The sequence below is a fragment of the Peromyscus eremicus genome, chromosome 1, assembly GCF_949786415.1.
Source record: "Peromyscus eremicus chromosome 1, PerEre_H2_v1, whole genome shotgun sequence".
In the NCBI taxonomy this organism is placed as follows: Eukaryota; Metazoa; Chordata; class Mammalia; order Rodentia; family Cricetidae; genus Peromyscus; species Peromyscus eremicus.
The window spans coordinates 14,603,188-14,624,993 of record NC_081416.1 but is presented as its reverse complement, the minus strand read 5'-3'; the positions used below and the strand labels follow the sequence as shown (position 1 = coordinate 14,624,993).

The window sequence follows — 21,806 nt, the reverse complement described above, 5'->3', positions numbered from 1 at the left end:
AGAGGATATGGCCATTTTCCATAATCAGAATGGCTAATTAAAGACCTAATGCTCTAGTCTGCCTATTGTAATTCCAATATATCCGAAGCTACACAACTCAGCATTTTGTTATTGCTTTGGTTTTTGAAATGTGGTCTTGCTATGTAACCCCAGATAGCCCTGAACCCTCTACCCCTGCTTTAGGCTTCAGTGTGCTGAGAATAACTCAGTCTTCCATACAATATAATATCCTGTCATGTTAATATGGCAGTTACACAGCTGCATACTTCTTCCCTTTTGAAGACTTTCCATTCTGATTTTTATTCCCTGCCTAGGGCAGGTTCAGCATGGAGACCTGCAGTCACAGAAGCCTGACTTGCAGGTCAGCTGGGCCCTTAGCTCTTGTGACACCTCCTTGTGCATGCTGCTTCTCCACTCTCAAGTCCCTCTCCCCTCAACTGAATGAATCAAGGAGACAAAGGTAAGGGCAGTCTATTGCACACACACGCACACACACACATACATGCATGCATGCTCACATGCATACACATGGCTGTCATGCATGACTCAACTTTGCATACCATGGACAGAGGAAGTGACAACCATGTGCTATTTGTGACAATCAATGACCGAGTGCTCTAGACAATTTTTTTCTTTGGGGACTTTCACTGAGTTTACAACCTGTCACTTGTTACAATGTTTGACAGAAAAACCTCACTCTGCATTCACACACGGCATTAGCAAAGCATGTGTGCTCACAGCTCCCTCACTAACCTGTCATAGCAACCTGGAAAAAAACGAAACAAAGCCCAATCTGTCAAGTTTTCTTTGGCAAAAGGAACTGGGTGTGGTGGAGTCTGGTGTGACTCCAGCACTAGGGAGGTGGAGGATCAGGAGTTCAAGGCCAGTCTCAGCTATGCTGTGAATTCAAGACTAGGTAGGTTACAAGAGACCCTGTCTAGAAACAAAATCACTAAGTAAATTAAAACAAACAGCAAAAGAAACCATGTATGATATTTGATGTTTTGTTTACTGGGATCTAATGTAGCCTAGTCTAGTCTGGAACTTGATACGCAGCAAGGGTGAGTTTGAACTCCTGATCCTCCTGCCTTTACCTCCCAAACGTTGGGGTTACTGGTTTGTCCCAGACACTGAGCTGTGTTTATACAAGACGACAGACTCTGTGTATGTCTTGTTGCAGATGAAGCTGCTCCACTGGTTTCATAAACTTGAAGCAAACCGTGTGCATCATTCTCATCACATACACTGCCCACTGCTGTATTTTAACATTTATTTCATTCCATTCTGTTGCATAAGAGTATTAAAAAGAATCCTGATTTTTGAATCCACTGTCTTGTCACTCCTGACTGTTTTCAGTGATCCAGCAGCTGGGGACTTGCTAGAACATCGCATATTCACTGGGATAGCTACACAACATGTCTTCTTCAGGTTCCTTTATGTGAGCTGCAGGATAGGAATCACGGCCAACTCTTCCCAGATATTATTCTCTACCTGAAAAGATATTTGTTAAATGCTGATTTATTTCCTGTGCTCTAGTTTGCCCTTCCATAGAGGAGTGATCTCTCTTTGGTCTTTTGATCGAATTTTCTGCTTTCTGACCAACCACAGTTTCGACAGTCATGGTTTTGTAACATGTAGCAAGCAGCACCAGAGCACACGTGCTGGACCAAGGCCCATAACACAGAGAGCACCAAGAACTGCGCATGCGGCAGCCGACACCTCGGAAACTAGATGCCAAGCATTATGGCTGCTTAGCTCACTGGGTTTCCATTGAAGATACCCAAGAATCGCCTCTTTAAAGGCTGCTCCCCATGTTCCTATCTCCAGGCCCTCTTCTCCTCAATCTGACATTTAAAGGTATTTATAAACTTCACTGCCACTATGCAGACATCACAGGGATAATAAAAAGCTCTGGCAGCACCACTGACATTATCAGGCCAACAGCAGATCTGAGAAGAGAGACCCAGTTTTCATTTAAAGAGTGAGCCAAATTGATGAAAGAAGACTCTAGCGTGTAATTTAATGAATGTAATGAGATGGCTGGAGCCTACAGAACTTCATTTTAGTAATCTATTCCATCCTGAAGATAACATTCTAATAGTGAGGACCAAGATTTCTTAACTTTGCTCATAAGCTAAGTACAAATGGTACATTCAATGTAACATTCACAGAAGCTCACATTATATTCTTTATTTAACTGACTGGAACATAATTTTGACTCAAATTAAATTTTGTTTTTAAAAAATTGTCTTTTTTGGCCACCTTCCAATGGAAAGCTTTTAAACTTGGGGCAATTACATTAAAAGGAGAGAATGAGTGAATTGGGAGCAATTTAAAAATACCTCTTCATGTGTAACATGACGAGAACCTTTCTAGGCTTCCTCCTGATACGTTTACCATTCTCTTTATACTTGCTTCTAAATGAAGACACCCTGTAATTGCTCAGTGGTTCAACAGCTCTCCAACTTTAAACATCTTCCTCTTGGTGTGTTCAGGAACAGCCATTCTGCTGATCTAAAACATCACTGTTACTAAGTACAGGAATTACATAGTGTTCCTGATCATGCCACTTCTTTAAAAAGAGTGAATTAATCTGGATGTGGTGGCACACGCCTTTGATCCCAGCACTGGGGAGCCAGAGGGTCCAGTGTGAGTTTGAGGTCAGCCAGAGCTATATAGTGAGACCCTGTCCCCAAAAAAAGTTAATTTAGAAAACAAAAACAGTAGCTAAACCACAGACCAAATCAATCTATAGCCTGTTTAGAGTTTCATTGGGACAGAGCCATGCCTGATTGTCCCATGTATCATCCATGGCCACTTTGTGCTAAAATGGCAGTGTCGAGGAGGTGAGGCAGATCATGTCTACAAAACAGAAAATATTTACCCTCTGTCCCTTAATAGAAAAAGATTGCTCACCCTCCATTTAATTCAGGTATGGCTAGACAAACTGCACCTTCTGATTAAAGATTGTGAGTAAAGCTATAAATCTGCAAATGACTTATAATGCTTCTGTGGTTTGAATGATTTTCTACCCTTCAAGTCTCATGTGTTGGAAACTATATCCCAAACTGTACTAGCAGCATTCCATCACGGTAATGAAACACTGATTTAGACTACTTATGGAATAAAGAGATGGTTTTTGGCTCATAGTTCTAGGTGTTCCAGTCCAAGGTCAGGCCATCTCTACAGTGTGTGATGAGAGTAGCATGTCATAGCAGAGTGTGTGTCAGAGTGAAAGTCACATACTGAGCCAGGAAGCAAGAAGAGACTAAGGTAGGGTACCATAATCCCCTTCGATGGCATGTCCCTAATGACCTAGGACCTCGCATTAGTTCCTATCTCTTGTAATGTCTACAATATTTTCCATTTCTGCCAACCCTGGGGACTAAGCATTTACAGGGACCTTTGAGAGACATTCATTCAGACCATAACAACAATACAAAAGTATTAGGAGGTGGGACTGAACCGGAGGTATTTAGAGGACAAGGACAGTGTGGACGAGTCAATGGTACTGAGAGCTCTGCAAGGGACTTCTTTCTTTTTGCTATTTTGCCATGGCGGGGGAACATTCCAGAGGGGGCAACATTCAAGGAGCCATCTTTGAGGCAGAGACTGGCCTCTACCAGGCATGAGACCCTTCCATGCTTAATCTTGGATTTCCAACCTCCAGGACTGAGAAACAAATTGTAATAAATTACCTGCCTGAGCATTCTGTGTAACAGCACTGTAATGGTTAATCTTCATTGTTTGTAGCAGAATATTTTAAGGTTTTGTTTATGTTGCATTTGTTTAACTCTGTGAAGCTGTGTTACTGTGCCTGTGTAAAACACCTCATGGTTTAATAAAGAACTGAACAGCCAATAGCCTTGATAGGTGGAGCTGGCGAGCAGAGAATATATATAGGAGAAAACTGGGAGGAGAGAGCTAAGATCTAGCAGCCAGAGGAGGAGGAGGCGATCAGGGGCCAGCTACCCGGCTACACAACCAGAAAGCCATGGAGTAAGAATAAGACTTTAAGAGAACAAGAAAAGTCCAGAGGCAAAAGGTAGGTGGGGATAATTTAAGTTAAGGAAAGCTGGCAAGGAGGAAGCCAAGCTAAGGCCGGGCATTCAAAAGTAAGAATAAGCCTCCATGAGTGATTTGAGAGCTGGGTGGTGGGTCCCCCAAGAAAAGAGCAAAAACCTCCAAAACATTCTGGCACCCCACACTGGGCGCCAATTGTTGTCTTATTTTAAATGGTGGCTGCCTTTTAAGCCACAGCTGTCTGAATCAGCAACTGCAACTCCACCGCTATCAGCAGTGGTTAGACTGCAAGGGCTGTAGCTGGAGGGAATCTGTTCACTCCGGCTCCAACTCTCGCAAAGCTATGAAGGGACCTTAACTCAACCTCTCTCCTGCTAAAGAACTCAAGATTCAAAGGTTGAGGTGGAATTCTACTCTTCAGAGAGGCTGAATAACAAGTAGCTCACCTCCTCTCCTTGCTCTCATCCTCCAAAAAGCCCCCGTGCTTCTCCTCGCCCCTCCTTACAAACCCTTTCTCACCTGGCTCCTTCCTATCACTCCCTGTCGGCTAGTTGCTGACTCAGGCTCCTGACTGCAGGTGAATTTTTTTTAAAATAATCTATTTAACTTTTATTTTATGTGCATTGGTGTGAAGGTGTCAGATCCCCTGGAACAGGAGTTAGACAGTTGTGAGCTGCCATATGGGTGCTGGGAATTGAACTCAGGACCTCTGGAAGAGCAGCTAGTGCTCTTAACCACTGAGCCATCTCTCCAGTCCCTGAATTTTATTTAATAAAACACATCTTTGCATCATTAAACAAATATTCCAGAGCATAAACAAAAATAACACACCTTGAAATAATATTCTACAACAATTGTCGACTGGACTGGCTTTAGAATCCCCATAGAAACACACTCTGGGTGTATCTACAAGGATGTCTCCAGAAAGGTGTAACCAAAGAAGGAATCTATCCTGAATGTGAGCTCTATCATCCCCCAGGCTGGGATCCCCAACTGAAGATGAACAAAGAGGAGAAAGTGAGTGGACAGCAGCATCTATCTTCCTCTGCTTCCCGTGGATGTAGTGTGACCAGGCACATCACTCACCTGCCTCCATGCCATCCCTGCCAAATTGTGAACTGAAACACAACAGCCCTTAAGTTCCTTTTGACTATGCATGGTGGCACTTGCATTTAATCCTAGCAATCAGAAGGCAGAGGCAAGTAGATCTCTATGAGTTCAAGGCCAGTCTATACAGTGAGTTTAGGCCAGCCTGGGCTACATAGGGGACCCATGCCCCACACCCAAGTTCCTTTTGTAAGGTATTTTGTCACAGCAATTGGAAAAGTCGTTACATAACCACAGACTAAGATTAGTAATCAACTGTACAAGAATCCCAATATCTGGTTGTCGTACAGGTTTATTTCTTGCCTTAAGTCTACCTCTAATGCCTCCAAGCAAAGCAGAGCCATGGCCTTAGAGATGTTCTCAATTAGGAGTAGGAATGCTCAAGTTACACAAAACTAGCTAATTTCTAAATCTAAGTACATTGGGAAACTAAACAAATGAGCATGCCATTGGTCAGTACAGCCAGAGGCAAGCTGGGAGTCTGACACATGACGGCAAAAACAAAGAGGAAATCTCATAAGCACGAGACATTCCTGCAACATACATCACACACCAACAGAACCAGAGGTTAGATACTGGAGCGAGAAACCTGACAAGCCCACATGGATGCCGTGATTTCCTGTATGTTACAAACAGAACAAAAGAGAGTCCCAGAATCTGTGACTTCTCAGAGCCTAAAATGATCGTTAACATTGCATAACACCCTTTCAGTTACTATGAACTGAATTTAATTTTTTAAAAATTAGTTTTATGCCGGGCGGTGGTTGTGCACACCTTTAATCTCAGCACTTAAGAGGCAAAGGCAGGAGGATCTCCAGGTTCAAGGCAGCATGGTCTACATAGGGAGTTCCAGGACAGCTAGGGCTACATAGAGAAACCTTGTCTTGAAAACAATTTTTTTTTTTAAAATATGGGTTGTGTGTACTAATGTTTTGCCTGAGTGCATTTGTATGTACCACACACATACCTGGTGCCTGGGGAAATCAGATGAGGGCTTTGGATACCCTGGAACTGGAGTTATGTGGTGGCTGAGTGTCACCATGGGTGCTGGGAATAGAACATGAGTTCTCTGCAAGAGAACTTTAAGAGTTACTTAAGGGGCTGGACACATGTCTCAGTGGTTAAGAGCACTTTCTGCTCTTGCAGAGGACCCTAGTTGGGTTCCAAGCACCAACATGGTAGCTTACAATCCTTTGTAACTTTAGTTCCAGAGGACCCAACAAACTCTTCTGACCTCTGTAGGCACTGCATGTGTGTGCTATACAGATATACATACAGGTAAAACACTCATACACATAAAATAAATTAAACAAACCTTAAAAAATTATCCAAGAGGGCTGGGGGCTGTAAATCCAAGGTAGAACACTTGCCCAGCATGTTTAAGGCCCTAGATTTTATCCCTAGCAACACAAATACACACAGACCAAAATAATCACAAGCACGCATGCGCGCATGCACGCGCATGCACACACACACACACACACACACACACACACACACACACACACACAAAGCACCATTGAAATATATTCATGTAATTCCAAATGCTTCAGTTAGTCAGTGTGTTCAAAGTACAATTTTAAGATTTATGTTACTTAATGGCTAACTTCCAAAGGAATCCTACCCTCACAAGCTTTAGATTCTTGCTTGTTTGAACATGATAGTTTTTAGAAAATCTGCATCATGGCAGCAGAAACATTAGTGGAAACCTTGTGGGAGGAACAATCTTCAAAATCTTTGGTCAAGGATTCTGACCTGATGGTCCATTAGGCTACAATATCTTGACTTGCAAAATAATCATCGAGGTAAAATTCCTGTAGAAATTTCCAGGAATCCTTTCTCATTCTCTATGCTTAGGAGAAAGTTATGAGCAAAAAGGCAGGAGAGAAGCCCTTCCCTACTATGACATCAGGTTCTAGAGCAGCAGAGCTTTGGGTGCAGTGTGTCAGGGCCACCAAAGCAACCACCAGCCAAAGCTCTGAGGACAGTGTGTCAGGGCCACCAAAGCAACCCAGCATCAGCTTAGTGTGAAAACACTCTGACAGTTGTTTGATGAGCCACCTTGAGCAAAATCCTTTGTTTATCAGGAAATTAAAGGAATGTGGCAAATAGAATTACCTGGCGAAGACGCAGTATTGCTCCCCTTTTTCCAGCAGGTGCAGTTGATAACCCCAGTGGCATCATCCACTGAAAGAGAAGCATCAGTGGGTAGGTGGGAGACTTGGGCATGCTGACCAACACTCAGTCAGACCGAAAGAGGGCAGTTTCAACAGCCTAGTGGGGCAACTCCCTTCAAAAACTCTCCCTCTGAGTGGATGGGGGGGCTGAGGGGAGGCAGGAGTGGGAAGTGGGGGAGGGGCCGGAGAGTGGAGGGGGAGGGTTGGGGAGGGGTGAGGAATGAGAGGAGGGAGGGGAAAGTGCTGTTGGGATGTAAAATAAATGAAAACATTTAGTTAATAAAAAGAAAAAACAAAACAAAACAAAAACAACTCTCCCTCTGTCTTCAGAAGCAACCTTTCACTACACACCAGTATGAACTGCTTACCTGTAAGCATGTAACACATGAGGCCAATGGACACTTTCAACATTTCCCTCACCCTACCTCAATGGTAGTGATGAGTCTTATCTGGTCTGGTAACAGTGCATCCTCAGGAAGTTAGGTGCGAAAGAACCTCAGTGAGTGCCCACATCCATAACCTGCCTCTCTTCTCTCTCTCTCTAACAAGAAAGGACCGGTGCTCTGTGGTCAGAGGCACTGGCAGTCTGGGCTCAGCCTTCCGCCACCTCCACTTTCACTAGCTCGCTCATTGCCCAAGCAAAGTGGTCCGCACAACCTGGCTCAGGGGCTTCTCTGTGGAAAGGCTTCTGCGCAGTCCTCCCCTCTGCAGGTCAATCACAGCTCGTCACAGAACCCAGCTTTAGTTTTACAACAGAAAAGAACTATACCCTGGCCACAAAAAATAGAACTGGTCTGGCTTATTTTATTTATAGTGCCAAAAGGGAAAAAAAAAATCAAACAATTCTCATGAGACTAGGACTTGTGACTGGAGAGGAACTTGGAGATCTTTGCTGAGGGAAGACAGGATCGTCTCTGCCTGAGTTCTGACAAACTCCAAACATACGTTGCTAAGCACAGAGTAGTGGACCTCATGATTAAAACAAAGCAAAACAAGCAGACTGTTGTAAAGACCCATGCAATACAGAATATAAGGGGAAATGTTTATTGTTGGCTTAAATCTCTGTAGACAGAAGATTAAACTGTCCTTTGTAGTGAAATAAGTTCATTTTTTAACATAAAATAGGTGAATGATGTGAGACAGGAATATGGTGAGCATCTTTTAGCTCTGGATTTAGAATTGGAGGAAAAAGACTTTCTAAAGCAGAATCTGAAAACTGTAACTCATTAAACAAAGCTTGATACATTTGCTGACCTAAAACCAATAGCAGACAGCAACTTTTCCAATACATGTTACTGCTTTAATATATAAAGAGTTACTACGAACTAGTGACAAAAACACCAAAACCACAGAGAAGCAGCACCAAAGAAAAGGGATGTGCAATGCATGGAAAATGTATAAGTGGCACGTAAATAAATGCCAGTCTGCTAAATCCACTAACTGCCATGGAAAATCAAGTTTAAGTAATTCCTCAACTGCTAGATTGACAGTTAAAAACACTGATAACCAGGGTGAGGATATGGCTCAGTTGTATAGCACTTGCCTAGCATGCATGAGGCCCTGGGTTCAATCCTCAATACGAAAACAAATAATGAAATATTGATACCCTCATTGGCTAGGAGTGAGGGTATAAATCAGCAGCTCATTTCTAAACAGCAAGATTGGAAGCATGCATCAGATTTTACATGCACACTCCCTTTGACTTGGCAATTACTGCTAGTAAATTATTCGGCAGAGAAAGACATAACAAGTGCACAGATATCTACATCTTGAATAACATTGCTCACTAAAGTAGTGCTTATAACATTGAAAAGAGGAACATAAATATAAACAACATTTGTAAGTGTGTAGCTGGTTAAATAAATTGTAACAACATAGTATATGAGATTAATGGGTTATAATGAAGACCTAGGTCCTCACTGTTAAAAGATATGCATGCCTTACAGTAAAATACAAATCCCTATACCTTATAAATCTTACATATATAAAAACTAAATAGTATATTTCAATAGAAATGATTTTAAGACATTAAATGCTAGTAGCAGAATCTTTTGAAGTGTGAGGGAAGACACCTACATTCAATGTGAACATTAACTGTCAGTTAAATTTTAAAAACAGAAAGAGACATGGGCTTACTCTGTAGCTGGCTTGGACTCACTATGCAGCCCTGGCTGGCCTCCAGCTTGCAGTAATCCTTTGCCTCAGCTGCATGAGTGCCAGGATTACCAGCAGGAGCCACTGCAGCTGGCTGAAAGTGTTTGTTTATATTGGAAACAAGACTAACAGCAAATGAGTGAACATTTGTCCTAGGGGATGTGAGGTTATCCCGGTCTAACCTGAGCCTCTGAAGAGCCACCTCAGAGCTCCAGTTGCTGCCAGGACTCTGTGTACTGCGGGCACTGCCACCGAACCGACTTCTCTGGCCCTGTCACTTCTCATGTGGCATGGTTCCTGAGGCCTGCTGCTGAGTGCCCTAGGAGAGGAGAATCATTGCAAAGCCACACCACATCCTTCCTCAGTGCGATACCAGGATGAGTCAGTGTGGCCAGAAACATCACAGGACAGGCCTGCCGTGAGTCAGAGGGGCAAGAGGAAAGCCGTGCTGGGCCTGCAGACAGCAGGGAGAAAAGCGACTCTCTGCTTCAGCTGGCCAGACAAGAACTGAGTGCGAAAGCCTTTCTGCTCTTAATTACTTCCACATTGCTGTTTTCCTGCAGCCCACAGACATGTCATGCTCTCACGACACCAACTTGGAGGGAAAGGCTTCTTAGGGAAGAGCCAAACATATCTCCTTAAATGTTTCCATGGTGGGGAAGTGAGCTAAGTGAAGTCCCTTTATGTCACAAGCCTAAATCAGACCCAATTCTCAGGCCAGAACCGAAATCCCCAACAGTCTTTTATATTTGATCTGAAAACATCAACTCCGGATGACTGGGGTCAGGGGAGCCCACAGAGAAGGGGATGCAGGAGAGAAAAGCCATGTGATCTCTATGCAGACAACGGTGCACACCGGGGCCAGTTACCCATCAAATGGGCTCATAAGCCTCTCCCAACAGAACCTCAGAAAGTCAAGTGAGTCATAGCTTTCTCAGCCACAAAATGGAAATACTTGTCTTTCCTATTTCTAAACAAAACGAGGAGAATAATATGAAATGATGAGTGTAAAAAGTGCTTTGTAGCTGAAAGACATGATTATGTCATCTCTGGGACTTGGAGAGCAGCACTGTATTGTACTAAAGACAATGCATTTGCCCACAGCTGGGTATACCATAGGAGCTTAGCACCCGCTTGCTGAGCCGTCCTTGAGAAAAACAGGACCAACATCTTTGGTAAAATAAAGCAGAGAGGCAGGAGAGGGATGCCTGGCAACATTTAAAACACACACACACACACACACACACACACACACACACACACACACACACACGTGGGGTAGGGGGAGCTTGCCAAGGGGGAGATGTCATCTCAAACATGCTCTTTTCTAAGCACAGGGACACTCGCCTTCAGGAAAACAGGCACATGTTGGAGAGATAAGATGACAGTGACAGTGTCAATCAAACGTTCTTGGACACAAAATTCAACTCCTACTACTTATTCCCCATGTACATCAAGAGAACAGTCTGCAGGAAACGCCACAAAAGGTGATGACGTCAATCAAAGCAAAGGTCTACACCTCAAATCCCGCTCCCTCCAAACATCTATCACGGCCTCTTAGGTCTGAGAACCTCGGTTGTTCAGCTAATGTGAGAATGTAACAAATTAAGACGCTTGCATTGGGGTTAAAGAGATGGCTCAGGAGTTAGGAGCCCTTACTGCTCTCCAGGGGAACAGAGTTGGGTTCCAGTTCCTAGCACCCATACCTGGTGGCTCACAGCTGCTTATAGCTCCAACTCCGGGGAATCTGACACCCTCTGCTTGCCTCCTGAGGCACCTTGACTCACAAGCACACAACCACGCGCGCACACACATATACGTAATTAAAAATAAAATCTTTTAGAAAAAGATACCTAATTAACGTCCCCCCACCCCCCACCAAAGCAAGACCTACTATACTAAAGCACACTCTAGCAATTCGTTGGTGTCCAAAAGACAAAGGCTCTGTATTAGTTCATGACGAGAACAGGCAAGTCTGATAACAGATATTTACATCTTGAGTAACAAAAAGGGTTTTTTTTTTTTTCCTCTTCCCTGACTGTTCTGGATATAAATCTTTAAAAATGATTTTTACACTCTCCTAAACAGGTCAGTTTTTACATTTACTGGGCCTCTTTTCAAAGGGGTCTGGATAGGCACATCCTGTCCTTGGCCCTGCACAGCTGTGTCACGGGTGTTGGGTGTCTTCTCTGACCACTGGAGACCTGACACCGCAGCATTTCAGTTCTTCCACCTCCTCCCTCCCCAGCAGCGGGCACCTCACAGCACCACCAGTATCATTTTTACCTGTGGCCTCATTTACTTCATCCAGACACAGGACTCCTAACAGAGCGCTCGGTTTGGTGAGGCCCTAGCTGCTCGCTAACGTGAGGGCCGCTAAAACTTCACCTTTCAGCGGAGTGGGGGCTGTCTATGTAAACTCAGTTTCTGAGGTGATTGCTCTTACCTCCATAGCTGTAGAAAGCATCCTTTTCTCTCATGCTAATGACAGTTCCCATGATATCCACTCGTCTTATCGGATGCCCGTTGTAAAGATATATACCTAAAAACCGAGAAGCAGTTCATGTAACACAACTACATTTTCTTGCATTAAATGTCTTTTAGGCATTGGGTGTCACAAGTCAGTAGCATGCTGTGTGCCCAAATTCCAGTCATAAGAGTCAGTCCTAGGCATGTGGCAGGCTCCAAGAAGTTAAGTGGTCTTTCCAAGGAGCAGAAGCAGAAAACTGGGCTCTTGAGAGCCTGAACTAGCACAGCAGAGAAAAGCAGGGTCACCCACCAGGGTTGGTTAATTCACTTTCCACTGTGAATAGGAACTGTGCTTCTGTGATCAAAGCCCACAGGGCCGGACAACAGCTGCCACCCAATGACACAGCACTGAATTTGAGTGACTATAAAGGAAGCTGTGTCTTTTAACATTTTTTTTTAGATTTATTTATTTTACTTTACATGTATGAATGTTTCGCCTGCATGCATGTATGTACACCACATGCATGCCTGTTGGATCCCCTGGAACTGGGGTTTGGATGGTTGTAAGCCATCACGTGGGTGCTGGGAATCAAACCAGAATCCTCCGCAAGAGCAAGTGCTCTTAACCTCTGATCCCTCTCTCCATCTGCATGTTTTGTTTTTGTTTCTGTTTTTGTTTTTTTTAACCAGAACTTTTCTAAGAAACCAGTCATCATTTCTCTGAACCAGTGAGGAGAAGATACAAACACTGCCCACTGGGGCCAGCTGACCACAGCTCAAGCACCTCTTAAAACTGTGTTTGCAGAACCCAGGCTATACAGAGGCTTCTGCCGATAAAGAAACCCGAGAGGAAAAGCTGCCACGGACACCAGCATTTTTTTTTTTTCCAGACCTAGAAACACAGACCTGGGGGCTTTAGAAGTCACAAGCTCCTAATTGCTGCTTTCATTCCCAGGGCTTCCTGGCTGCTTCAGAGCTCCTTGTGTGGACCTCCGCATGTACCTGTAACGTGTGTAGTCTCTTTGCCTTCAATCTCCCATAGCACCTCCTGCATTCTTTACTTTCAGATGCAAATGACATATATGTTCTTTTTTTTTTATTCTATTTTTGAAGGTAATACATTATTTTTAAAGAATTTATACTACTACTACTACTATTATTATATTATTTACGCATGTGGATGTGGTGAGGGTACCCACAGAAGAGGGTGTCCCATTCCTTGGAGCGGAAGTTAGAGGCAGTGGGCAGTTACCCGACTGGGTGCTGGGGACCAATTCTGGATTCTCTGCAAGAGCAGCAAGCACTCAAACACAAAGCCATCACTCTAGCTCCACATACATGTTTTCAGATAGCCTTTTCCTTTGTAAATAAATATAAGGATTGTAAACAAAGAAGCCCTGGTTACTTCAGGCATTTGTGTGAGTGTTACGGCTAAGAGGAGGAAGGTTTCCTGGCAGTCGGGAGCCAAGTAATACCACAAAGTCACAGAGTATAACAAACCTCACACAAGAGATTTATTGGCAGGGAAGAACCCAGGAGGGTGGCTGCCTCTGCTCCTAAGAGAAGCAGCAGAGAACTCAGCAGAAGTGAGCAGAAGGCAGGCTTTATATAGGGTTTTTGGGGGGGCTAGGGTCGGGGGGTGGAGCTTTCCAGGATAGCCTGGGATTGGAGTTATTCTGTGGCCTGATCTTGGGGCAAGCTCAGGGATTGGTAGGATTTTGGCTGATCTTGGGCTTTTTTCCCCCTGTAGTGCAGGGCCTGGCCACACTCCAGCTTTGGGGGTGGGGGGGCCCTACCCTTTAGCTCCATGAGGGGTTCACAATGGTCACTCTTTGCTCCCATCAAAGCTGGTCAGAACCTCTGGATTTCAATCTGTTAGGAAACTATGGCTTGACCTTTCACACTGACCACTGCTGATGAGCGGTTCTCTGGATTCCCTTGAAGACAGGGTAATGGGATGGGCTGACTGGGCAAGCTGCTCCTGAGCCTATCTGCCAGGGGGACACAAGGAGAGTGGGTGTGGCTTGGAGAAAGAAGCTTGCAAACTCAGGCCAGAGCTGGTCCTTCCCTCTGTTGTGGGGCCCATGTTGAGCTGATGGATGGGAGACTCTCCTTAGCGCAACCTAGGAGGACAGAAGCTGATGGCAAGGCCCCGTGAAGGAAGGAGCCCAGTTTTACAGTGTCACCCCTGAATGAGAGCTGCTTCCATTCACAAACATGTGGGCTGACTGGGCATGACACGGATCTACAGTCAACAGCTGAAATATTATGACCTTTAAGCTGGGGAGAGGAGCTGGACAGAAGTCGATGTTCCCAAAGGCAGTAAGAACACTAGACTAATGCACAAGGCAGTGTCCCCAGGTCACCAATCCTCATGTGACAAACTATATCTGGCAACAATAAAAACCTGAATAGGTTTTCATTTGAGAATATACTATACCTCCTTGAAAAAGGATAAACACGGACCTCATAAATGTCTACCTTGGGGACTAACAATGGTTTGCTTTCAAGAGCACTCACTTGAGGTGCACAAAAATCCTTCTAGTCCGAGGACTCAGCAGAAGAACTCTTGAAGCATTACAGAACAAAAGAGGACTACAGAAACAAACAACAGATGGTTTGAATTGGGGGGGGGGAGGGGGACGACTCTGAGGAAACCGGCTGAGGAAGAAATACACTGCTTAAAAACACAGAAGAAACTTCTCAAAAGCATATTAAGACACGAACCACAGACTAAGAAGCCAGGCTTCTACAAGATGGCTTACGACATGAGAAAGGAAGAGAGAACCACTTCCTTCTACCGCTGTGAGCTCTCGTCTGCAGCGCAAGGGCACTGGGTGACTGCGCTGTCCACTGAGAAGAAAAACAACAACAAAGTTCAACAAGCTAAGAAAAGCAAATGATCAAACAGAGAAGCACCGGCTTACCCCAAGCTCTTGTCCAGCCTTTTCCATGTAGCCCACAGAGGCCTAGGTGATCCGGGGTGTTTGTACTAACTACATCTAGGAGCTCCTGTACGTTCAGACTCCCAAGAAGAGAAAGCCAAGCCGTGAAGGCTTAGAGTGCCAAGGTCATTGGCAAATTTGATTCAGATTTTAAGCCACTGTCCATGACCATCCACAACCCCAGGAAGATATTACCTGTTTTCTGTCTTTAAAAAGTACTTTTATAACCCAGTTGGTGGTGGCACACACCTTTGATCTCAGCATTTGGGAGGCAGAGGCAGATGGATCTCTAAGTTCTGAGGCTGACTTGCTCTATAGAGTCCAGGACAGCTAGGGCTACACAGAGAAACACTGTCTCAATCTACACCCCCCCCGCCCCTCCCCCCCAAAAAAGTACTTTTATAAGAGATCCCGTCTTAAGACACAAAATCAAAAACGTTCAAAGACAGGCCGGTTAACGTGGTGAGTATCAGGCCAGACAGGGCTACATAGTGGTGAAATCCTGTCTTACAGGGAGGGTATCCTCCACACACAAGCAGTTTTTAATGCATAAAACAAATGAGCAAACAAATAAACCGCCCACCTAAATACCTCAACCTTCACTTTTCTACCAGCCAAACCCAAAGTTCAGATTTCTGGAGATGGTATTTTACAAGGCAAACCAAATAGTACCCAGTTAGTTTCAACAGCGTAGGGCACTCTCTCCTAGCCTCAAGCTTTGCTGGGGTCCTCTGTCCTGTCTGTTGTAAAGCTGTTTCTGTGACTCCTTCATCTTTGATAATTAGCTAAAACTCAGGAAGGTGTCATACTTGATTACAGCTTGATAGCAAAGGGCACACATCAGAGCCAGACAAATAAAGCACAGAGGAAGGTGTGGAGAGTTCAAAGACTCCGCGACACATCCCCCTCTGACACAGTACACTTACCTAACCAGGGCAGCTCATGCAAGCCTGAACATCAGGGTTTTCATAGGTTTTCACAGTGTGGGCATGACTGACTCACTGGTCATATGAATGAATGACCTCAACCTCAGGGGATCAGGCTGACAGGTCAATTCATAAGGTTGGTCTCTTGGGTACAGAGAGGTCTATTCTGAAACTAGCAGCCCAGAATACCATGCTTCATTGGCATAAACAAAGGTATGGCCCCCACCTCCAGTAACAGAGATACTCCTGTACTCAGGAAATTCCCAAGACTGAGGCTATTGGCCAGAACCAAGGGCAAAGGGCAAGCAAATTCACTACTACAGAACACTTTTGTTTCCCATTTTTTGTTGTTGCTGTTGTTAACCTTTGTTATTTTGTTTCAGATATTCTTTGCCATTTAAATATTTCTAAATTTTATGGAGTCACAGGCATCTTGTTTGTTTTAGATTTGGTTTACTTATTTTTATTTTTTGGCCTTGAACCCACATTGATCTGCCTGCTTCTGCAGCCTCTCAAATGCTAGGATTAGAGGCAGACATCATCACACCCTCTTGTCCAGTTTTCAGAGCCAGTGTCTCAGGTAGACCAGGCTAGCCTTGAATGTAATTGAGAATGGACAGCCCTGAACTCTTGATTGTTGTGGAATATTATTTTAAGGTGTGTTACATTTTTTTACTACTGCTTTTGTTAACAATGCAAAGATGTGTTACATTTCCTTGATAAAATTCACCTGTGGTCAGGAGGCTGAGTCAGCAGCTAGCTGACAGGAAGTGGTAGGGTGGAACCACGTGTAGCTAGGGTTCTTAAGTGGTGGCGGAGGGAGCAGAAGGTTGCTTGGTTAGTTGGGGAGACGTGAGCAAGGAGAGGAGGTGAGCTACTTGCTATTCAGCCTCTCGAAGCAAGCAGAATTTCACCTCAACCTTTGAATCCTGAGTTCTACTCGGGATAGAGATCTAGATAAAGTTTCCCTTAGTAGCCTTAAGAGAGCCGGTGCCTGAGGGAACAGAATTCCTGCCAGCGTTGGCCCTTGTAGCCAAACTGCTGCTGGAAGCTGCAGAGGTGCAACTGCTGATTAGGACAGCAATTGCTTAAAGGGGCAGCCATCGTATTTAACAACGAACAACACTTGATCTTCATGCCTCCACCTCCTGAGTGCTGGATTACAGCTGTGTGTCACACCTGCCTCACAAGTATTCTCTTTATGGTAAACTAAGCTAAGCTCAAACCAAAAACCTAGTGTGGTGTTTCTTACTCTCTTGGAAACCAACAGTATGGTGTAGCTAGTCTTTCTCTGTCCCGCCAGCCAGCTCCCAAATCACGACATGGAGACTTATTGTTAATTATGAAAGCTTGGCCAATAGCTTAGGCTTGTTTCTAACTAGTTCTTATAACTTAAATTAACCCATTTCTATTCATTTACATGCTGCCACATGGCTCATGGCTTGTTACCTCATCTCCTACATGTCATGCTTCCTCTGCGTCTCCTCCCGACTCCACCCTTCTTCCCAGCATCTTCTGTGCCAGGAAATCCTGCCTAACTATTGACTGTTCAGTTTTTAATTAAACCAATCAGAGTGACATATCTTCACGGTGTACAAAAAGATTATGCCACAATAGCATACTCGAAGGAAAACCATTCTAAAATTATGATGTCGGTTTCATCCATGAGATTTCCTCTTACAAATGAACATCTGAAAGAATCTCACAAGAGAGGATAATGGTCATCAGGCTGGTTTTCACTGGATTTCTTTTAACACACCGTCATATCCTTTGCCCACAGCAAGAGTTAAACTCCTGGGCCGCCCCTGCTATGTGGTTGCTCACTCACACATCTTTTAAGCAAGGCTGGCATTTGGAGTGAATTAATTTCTTCCCAAGGAGATGAGCTATAAAGAACACCAGATAATTCTGGAAAACTCTGGAGGAGGCTGGCTGCCTTCCAAGTAGGGGAAAAATCCGCAGACCAAGTTCAACAATAAGTAGGAAGTAAAGGTGTGGTGGAAACAATTCTGTACAAAAGGCTTGTAGAAGAAGGTCATCCAAATATATTCATACATAAAACAAACTGCATAAAACCTCATCTCGTTCAAACCATGGTTATTTGAGATCTTGACTTTCTTTTTTGACTCAAATCTTGTCATTCAGAAGGTCCTTGATTGGAAAGCTTCACAAAACAGCAAGGACTTTAACCAAACTTCTCACCTAGCACAGTATTAAACTCCTGAAGGACTACCCACAGCCACTCAAAATCTACAGATTTGTTAAACTTTTAGGTATGATAATTATATCTCTAGTAACCAGTACTCTAATTTTAAGAACTGTGGCTAGGGAGATGGTTTGGTTAGTAAAATGCCTGCTGCACACGTGTAATGGCTTAAATTCTGATCACCCACACCCACATCAAAACCTGGCTTGTCTGCATATACCCGTAACTCTGTAGGGAACCAAGCAGAGATGAAAAAAGATCTTTCAAGTTTATTGGCCAGCCAGCCTACCTGAATTGATATGTTCCAGGTTCAGCAAAAGTCCTTGCCTTAAAAAAATAAAGGTGAGCTGGGCGGTGGTGGCGCATGCCTTTAATCCCAGCACTCGGGAGGCAGAGCCAGGCGGATCTCTGTGAGTTCGAGGCCAGCCTGGGCTACAAAGGGAGTTCCAGGAAAGGCGCAAAGCTACACAGAGAAACCCTGTCTCGAAAAACCAAATAAAATAAAATAAAGTAAAATAAAGGTGGCTGCACAGTGGTGCCGCGCGCCTTTAATCCCAGCACTCCCGAGATCTCTGAGTTCAAGGCCAGCCTGGTTTATAGAGCCAGTTCTAGGACAGCCAGGGCTACACAGAAGAGACCCTGTCTCAAACATCTGCCCCAAAAGGTGGGGGTTGGAGAGATGGCTTAGTGGTTAAGAGCACTGGCTGCTCTTCCAGAGGACTCAGGTTCAATTCCCGGAACCCATATGGTGACTCATAACCATCTCTAACTCCAGTTCCAGGGAATCCCTCTTCTGCCCTCTGAGGGCACTGCACACACATGGTTCACAGACAAAACACCAATACACATAAAATTAAAACAAAATTCGTTAAAAATACAATTTAGAAAGTAAAAACTCTAGGCAGACACCTGGAGGTGCACAAGGTGACTCCCGTGAACATGTACTTATACTACACACAGGCACAAAGTTACATACACAATGCTTCACTCCTCCCGGTGTTTCTCCAGGGCACCTGCTGCAGGCAGATGCTGTTGCTGCGCACGGACAAGCCAGATGATGTCCTTCCTCCCAGGAGTTTCCATTATTTTGACTCTGATTAACTCAAATCAAAACCAACCCCCACATTTTATGAAGCGGACACCCAAGCTTTGCAGGAAGTAGGTCACATCCCCAGAAAGGTAAGTACTACAGCAAGGCCTAAGCCGGCTTAGTCCAGTGATCTTTCCACTCAAGAGCAGGCCCAAAGAAAAGAATCTAAGTATTTTAAAATATGAAATTCCTTAGCATTTTTTTTTTAATTTTTTTATTCATTTGTACACAGTGTTCTGCCTGCATGCCTGCACACCAGAAGAGGGCATCAGATCTCATTACAGATGGTTGTGAGCCACCATGTGGTTGCTGGGAATTGAACTCAGGACCTCTGGAAGAGCAGCCAGTGCTCTTAACCTCTGAGCCATCTCTCCAGCCCCCTTAGCATATTTTTTAATTGAGAAAAGGTCTTATGTAACCCGGGTTGGATTTGAACCCCTGATCTTCCAACTACCAACTGTTGGGATTACATCTGGTTTGAAGGGAATGGGGCTCAGTGCAAAGGTTGAGCCCTCAAACTTTATTTAACTTAAAATATTTAGATTATTCTTTAATTTGCACAGAAATGAACTCCTTCCAGGGCTGAGGCTTGATAACTTTAAAAGCTTTCGGACAGTTTCCTGATGCAGCAAGGCTCTTCCTGATGCCTTAAGGCCCCAGCTTTCTGTATCTTTGCGGGTAGGGGGCAGCACAGGGCACTCAGTGGCGGGCCACATACCTGATATTTGGTGGGACTCCTTCATCTCCAGGATATCCCTGATGTAGAGTTTTGCAAAGGCTAGAAATACAGGATCCAAACCCCAAAAGAGAGACGGGATCTCCTCTTCCCTTGGACTGGATTCACACTGCATCAAGGCTGTGTTGCGGCACCCGCTAACTCTGAGAAGCTCGCTTCAGAGCCAAGGCTCTATAAGAGACATAAAAACAAGTTTTCAGGGCGTTTAATGTGGGTGAGGGTCATCCAGAAGTCTTAGGAGGGTAAAACAGGGCTTCAGGATCCCGTCCAGCTCTGTGCGTTGCAGGTGGAAAAAGAGGCCTTGTGTGAGGCTCCTTCCCACGAAATACCAACTCAGAACCAGTTTAAAACCAGGTTCTTTCCAGACAGTGTCTCGGGTAGTCCAGGCTGGCCTTAATCTAGCTATGTAGTTGAGGGTGATCTTGAACTATTGCTCTTCCAGCCTCCTCCTCCAGTACTGGGATTACAGGCATGTATAGACACGCCTGGTTTATGCAGCGCTGGGGACTGAATGCAGGGCTTCGCGCACGCTAGGCAAGTGCCCTCTACCCCTGAACTACAACCCAGAGCCTAAGCACTCACTCTTCATTTTGGGGATAACCATCCACACAGGCGTACCCCAAAAAGAGCTTTAACAAATGAGTCCGGAGAACAATGGCGCCCCTGTGGCCGTGGGTTTTGGGCCCTGGAGGTGAGTCTATCCACGATTCGACCTTTCACCTTCCGGGAAGAGCGGAGGAAAGGAAAAAGAAACAAAATCTGAGCAGTTTGCAGCCCTTCCCGGAGCAGGAGCAGTTAAGATTGCTGCCACAGTTCCGGTAGCGAGTAGGAGGGAGCATACTCCAGCCTGCGTATTTCCTTCCCGCCACCGGCGCCTAGCTACCACTAGCCCCTCCCACTAGCCCCTCCCGCCGAGGCCACGCCCCAATGTCCTCTGCACAGACCACGCCCACCACCGCGCAAAGGCTCCGCCCACGCAGTGTTTCTAGTCGGAGCCCAGCATAAGCTCTCCCGCAGCCGAGGCGCCTGTCACAAGGCTAATCTCCGGAGATTCGGAACCAGCCCCGGAATTCCTGCAGCTCAGATCCCGCCTTCCACGTCACATTTGTCACTCCGATTCCTTCAGACAGTTCCAAGAAATTGGGACGGGATCAAACTTTAATTTTTTTTTTTTTTATTAGAGCAGGGGGTTGTCCTGACTTATTAAACCAACAAACAACAAAATTAAGCAGTGGAGTATTTTACTTGTTTCTTCACAGCTGGTAAATGATTCACTGACACACCGTAGGGATGCTGCGGTCTCGCTTGCAGATGTTATGATTTAAACTGGAGACCAGAGTGAGTGTGAGGTCTTGTCTCTAACAGAATCCATTCCTATAAGACCAGAACTCGGTTTGTCTCCTTTTCCCTTCCTTAAGGTACAGTCCCGAGATGTTGTACATTTAAGAACTCTTGAGAGTCTGGCGTTTTTGCAAACCATGACCATCTTGATGGAACCCTGTCCACAGTGGTTCTGCTCTAAATAAAGAAGCTGTGTTACCACAACGCAGGAAATAGAGTTCTTCCAAACTCATGGGGACTCTGACAGGATGGGGAGGGCAAGCTACTCACTCCAGCGGCAAAAGAGGCAGGTGGCCAAAGAGATCATTGCTAAACTATCAGAGAAGGAACTTCAAGGGCTAGAATGGAAACTGCGTGTCATTAGAACCAGGGCATCCAATTACCTGCCTAGCCACAGAAGGAGCAGAAAAACACAGTATCTCCCAGAGTCTGTGGCACTAAACAGCTGGGTCTGTGGAGTTTAAGATCTACTTAAGTCAAAACCCTCTCTGATAAAGAGGCTCTCCCCAAGGAGACCCAGCGGGTAGGACTGATGCTTCCAGTTTACCTGTCAGGCAGAGACAGACAGGTTGGGTGACATTCTCCAGACTGCACACATCTGCTCTAGGGTGGAACCCAAGGAGAAAAGGACT

General features: G+C 44.9%; 1 protein-coding gene across 1 annotated transcript in view; it reads right to left on the bottom strand.

Annotated features, from left to right (window-relative positions):
- Positions 1-20,718, bottom strand: part of Stn1 (STN1 subunit of CST complex) — a 37,353-nt gene extending 16,635 nt beyond the window's left edge. The window contains exons 1-4 of the mRNA XM_059256734.1: positions 20,452-20,718; positions 19,816-20,004; positions 11,908-12,003; positions 7,249-7,317 (exon numbers count right to left, since the gene is read on the bottom strand). Coding sequence (XP_059112717.1) covers positions 7,249-7,317; positions 11,908-12,003; positions 19,816-19,948 — 298 coding nt within the window. The 5' untranslated portion in view covers positions 19,949-20,004; positions 20,452-20,718. The remainder of the gene's footprint in view (positions 1-7,248; positions 7,318-11,907; positions 12,004-19,815; positions 20,005-20,451) is intronic.
- Positions 20,719-21,806: the final 1,088 nt, after the last annotated feature.